This window comes from Propithecus coquereli, unplaced genomic scaffold (assembly GCF_000956105.1).
Source record: "Propithecus coquereli isolate 6110/MARCELLA unplaced genomic scaffold, Pcoq_1.0 Scaffold3, whole genome shotgun sequence".
Lineage (NCBI taxonomy): Eukaryota > Metazoa > Chordata > Mammalia > Primates > Indriidae > Propithecus > Propithecus coquereli.
In genome coordinates, this window is record NW_012148618.1 from 13,959,316 (window position 1) to 13,964,095 (window position 4,780).

Sequence of the window (4,780 nt, forward strand, 5' to 3'; positions counted from 1 at the left end):
TAGCCAAACTATACTTGTGGGAAAACACCAAATATAAAGTTGCAGAAGAGTTAACCAACATATAAAAATGTCCATAACTGTTTGATGTGACTTCATTTGCCAGGTGGATGAAATGAAATGGGACAAATTATGAAGGGGAAAGAGTTTCCTGGAAATATTAGCAGAATCAGACACTTGGGGTGAACAAGCACTTCTTCAGTGTACTAGGACATAAAACAGATTAATCTACGTTCTTTTTTTCCCTTGAAGCATATGTTTGCTAACTGAAAGCAATATTCCATTAAGGAATATTTTATTGACATACGTGAATCTGGACAGGGAGCAAAAGACCCTCCAACACTTCCCCAGCCCTCAGAAAGTTCTCTGTAATTTTGAGTCAGTCTTTGTTACTGTCGTCATTCGTGATTGTCTTGAGGCAGAGTTGGAGCTCATAGTAACTGCCAGTTGAATCCAAATAACATCTGATTAGTTTCCTGGCTCCTAGCAATCTCTTCTATAATGCAGTGTTGCTGCCAGACCAAATGGAGCTTCCGATATCGCTCACGAGATAAATGAAGGGGATTGCCCCTCCTTCAGGGGAGGAAAAAAAAACATGTAAGTTTGAATCAAATAACTGCCACATCTTTATAGTCTGAATTAGCATGTACTCTTTAGATGTTCCTGGAGCTCAGAGGACTCACTGGGACATGGTTTAATAAGGGATATTCTCCCTTCATTATTGATCACTGAGAACTTGATAGGTTACGTAGCTAATAAAGCAGAAATTTACTCCTTGACTATTTCTAAAATAGGTCAAGTATACCATGGACATTATGGAACCTCATTTAAATGGCCATTGAGGTTTATAACTTGAAGCAGCACTATTCTTTTTTGGGTGGTAGGCCTGAATGGGGCTCTAGTGGCTTTTTGGCCTCATATAGCTTATCCAGCTTCGATTTATGATCTTTGCATAGTAGAGGTTAGGTCTGGGGTATAACACTAAGCCCTAAACTTATATTTTGTTACTCAGAAATATTTGCTCATAATTGTCCATATGATACAAAAATCTTGCTGGTGATTAGCAAATATTTAAATAAAATAGCCATACTTCAATTCTAGGGTTGCACAGTTTGCAATACTGCATAACAGCTAATCCAAAATAACTAAAGTTTGGCTGTTGCCAATAATGGAGAACTGTGAGATCCTCATTCCTTGAAGCATTCAAGTGTCTCAGCTGGTTGGGAGTTTTCAAACTGCCTAATTATTTTTAAAGTTCTGCTTCTTTGTATCTTTCTGGAACAACTCAGATTATCCTCAGTCATTACCTTCTTTCACCACTCAGCTTTTTCTCCCTAAACCTAAAGACAGGTCAAATGCTGTCACAATAGAAACAAATCTCTGTAAGATCAAAGAAGTCCCAAGCCCCATTTAGTGAGTCTATTCATTCTGAGAAATATTTAAAAAGAATAAAATTTCAATTACACAAAAAGAGTTTACTGTAAGGGAATCTGATCTTTATGTACTTTTGGGACCATTATTAAAGTGGCCTTAACTCCTCATTCTCATCAGCCATCAGTTGGACCCCAGTTCCTACCACCAAAGGACACAGAGAAGTTCAGGATTCTAAATATTTTGCTAATGCTCAAAAGCAAAGAAGGTGGATATAGCTGGCTAATAAAAAGTTTCACGTATTGCAATTGAAAAAAATGAATATCTACTCTAAACCAGACTCCATCACTGGACAAATTTCTTTCTTTTTTATATCAGTGTTAAACCTTTTAAGTAATTCTAAAGAAAGGTTGACTAAAATTACAGAACATTCAAACGTTAGGATGGCTGGTATCTTTAAAAATGTTGGAGAAATATCACCTTCAAATTTTGGAGAAGCACACAGTTGTTGAAAATTATATGCTACATTTAGGATGGCATCATATTTAATATTCTAAATTTGAAGCTATTTAAAAAGAGCTCTCAATATATAGCATTAGCTTTTGTGTTTAAAGAACTGTCACCATCCACATACAATAATGTGACTAAAATAAAAAATGAACACTATAAAAAGAGAACTGATTGAAACTTTCCTATTTAAAGAAAATCTTACTTTAGGCCAGGGTCTGTTTCTCCATATTCATCCAAGTAAGGAGCTGGATAGGCACAGCCTCTGGCTTTACCTTCAACCAGGACCACTCTGCATTCTCTGATTCTGAAGGACAAAACCACCAACATGAAATATGATTAAGTGCATGTGTACAAATGATAGGCACTACATCAAAATTAATCTAGAGGAACGATATGGCCAATATCTGTTAGGAATTCAGTATAAAGACAATATAAACATAGACAAATAAACGAAATCGTATTTTATCTAAATAAAAAACAACAAATACTGCTATTTTTGTTGAAGCTATAGAAAACGACCAGTGGATTTTGGGAAATGGGATCAGTAATAGTGACTGAATATATAAAAGGGAGGGAGGAGGCTGTCCCTACTTGAGCCACAGACACCCTAGAAAATGGTGGCTGGGACTGTTTCTATTCTATTTCCTGACTCACAACCTGAGGAGGGATGGGGAGGGAAAACTCACAGAAGAACAGAACCACATCTCCTAGTCCAATAATCTGAAGCCAGACAAAATGTCAACTAAGGAAGTGCAAAGGCTTTTCTGGCTAGAGCCAGCCTCCAACAGTGCAGATTAAAAAGAACCACTACCACCCTGAAGGCACTTGAGACTCTTATAACAGATAAGTGGAGACATAAAAAATGCGTATGTACATGTGTACAGGAGGATAAGTACTATAGAGAGAAATTATAAAATAAAATGTTGGGCTAGGTAGTGGATTTACTTGCTGTGAGTTCCCTGAAAATAGGTATTTGGGTTTGGCTTCCATGCATTCTTTCCCTTTGGTTCAAAAGATGGCTATGAGTAATGATTATATATTCCATAGTTAGTAAGATATTTGGGTTTATAGAACAGAACTGCATTACATGGGGAGAATGGAAAGAAAAAGTACACATATCCACTTTCTTACACTCTTCTTTCATAAATATAAGTGACTACTGTTTTACTCTTGATGTTTTGGTGAAAGACCAGGAGAAACAGGTTGATAGAGGAAATGAAGACATTCAAAGGACAACATAAAGTCATAATTTACATGTACTTCCTACTTATTTAAGATTCACCACAAATAATGGAAATGTGAATAGAATTTTTTTTTCTTTTTTTGCCACTTATTCTGTAATATCTTCTCAAACGCAGGTTTATACTCTAACTTCTGATTGATCATTTCCTATCAACACACTGTCCTACCTACCAAAATGGCCTCCAGATTGGATATAGATTCCCTAAGTTCATTATAAAGCTTCCAGAACACTCCCAACTCACTTTAGGAAAATGCAGACTCCAGCTCCACAGTGAAGTGCATGAAAAATGCAAGCTCCGACCTCTTCCCCATTCACAATTTCTTGGCAGCAAACGTTCTGAGAACATAGTATGGCCCCACAAAAAAGACAGAGGACAGGATGCTTTCGCTCATCATCTGCAGACCGCGGGCACCTCAAAAGAGAAGAAAACATTCAATACGGGGAAAAAACACAAGTTAGCAATGAAGCATGTTTTTATCACTGGCCATTTTCCAACAAAGAAAGCTCTAAAACATAAGGAAACATTTAATTAGATAATTGTTCTTTAATACCACCCCCAAGAAGACTTAATGAAAAATCTTCTGATTTATGCATAGTAAGAAAATCTATTATTACATATATGTTGTCCTGATAATTCTCATAAAGTATGGTGATTAAATATACCTTGAGACTGAGATTCACTTAAAGAATCCAGTCTTCATCTGACATGCCCAAATTACAGTCAACTAACTGCCTTGCCTGTATTGCTTTAGTCAAGCTTGTGTCCTCAATGCTGAAGGAGTATGACCTTGTAGGTGTGCAACTGTTTAAAAGAAAAAATTGGCCAGACACAGTGGCTCATGCCTGTAATGGTAGCATTTTGGGAGGCTGAGGTATGAGCATTGCTTGAGGCCAGGAATTTGACACTAGCCTGAGGAACATAATGAGACCCTGTCTCTAAAAAACCATAGAAAATAGCTGGGCACGGTGTGTGAGCCTGTAGTCCCAGCTACTCAGGAGGCTGAGGCAAGAGGATCGCTTGAGCCTTGGAGTTCAAGGATGTAATGAGCTATGATGATGCCACTGCACTCTAGCCCAGACTACAGGTAAGACCCTACCTCAAAAAAAAAGAAAGAAAAATTACATTTTATAGTAAGGGTCCAAACACATTTTCCCTCCATTTCTTTGAAATATGCAGATCTTTAGGGTTGAAATGAGAGATTCTAGCATTTGAGTTGGCCCACTCTTCCATCTAGGAAGTCTCAGGAAGGAGAAAGTGACCGAGTTGACTTGCCTGAACCAAGTTATAGTACTTTGAGATCTGACCACTTTACACAGTGGTATGTTGGAGGCTTGCTGTAATGCCCTCCAAAGAGGACAATGATTACCTTTTAAAAAGGAGTTTTCCATGCTCCTCCTATCTCTGCTGTATAATGAACACAATGGTAAACATCAAGAATTCCTAAATTTGGGCAGTAAAAAGTAAATGCAACCAGAGGAGAGATCCAACTAGGCCCACACTGGGGTCAGAATAAAGAACATCAAAAAGAATCTCCAGGCCGGGCGCAGTGGCTCACGCCTGTAATCCTAACTCTCTGGGAGGCCGAGGCAGGCGGATTGTTTGAGCTCAGGAGTTCGAAACCAGCCTGAGCAAGAGCGAGACCCCGTCTCTACTAAAAA

The 4,780-nt window shown here is 38.1% G+C and overlaps 1 protein-coding gene across 1 annotated transcript in view; it reads right to left on the bottom strand.

Moving 5' to 3' along the window:
* Positions 1-275: 275 nt before the first annotated feature.
* The window catches only part of UBR1 (ubiquitin protein ligase E3 component n-recognin 1), a 129,605-nt gene continuing 125,100 nt past the window's right edge, over positions 276-4,780 (bottom strand). The window contains exons 44-46 of the mRNA XM_012649137.1: positions 3,363-3,533; positions 2,081-2,182; positions 276-570 (exon numbers count right to left, since the gene is read on the bottom strand). Coding sequence (XP_012504591.1) covers positions 429-570; positions 2,081-2,182; positions 3,363-3,533 — 415 coding nt within the window. The 3' untranslated portion in view covers positions 276-428. The remainder of the gene's footprint in view (positions 571-2,080; positions 2,183-3,362; positions 3,534-4,780) is intronic.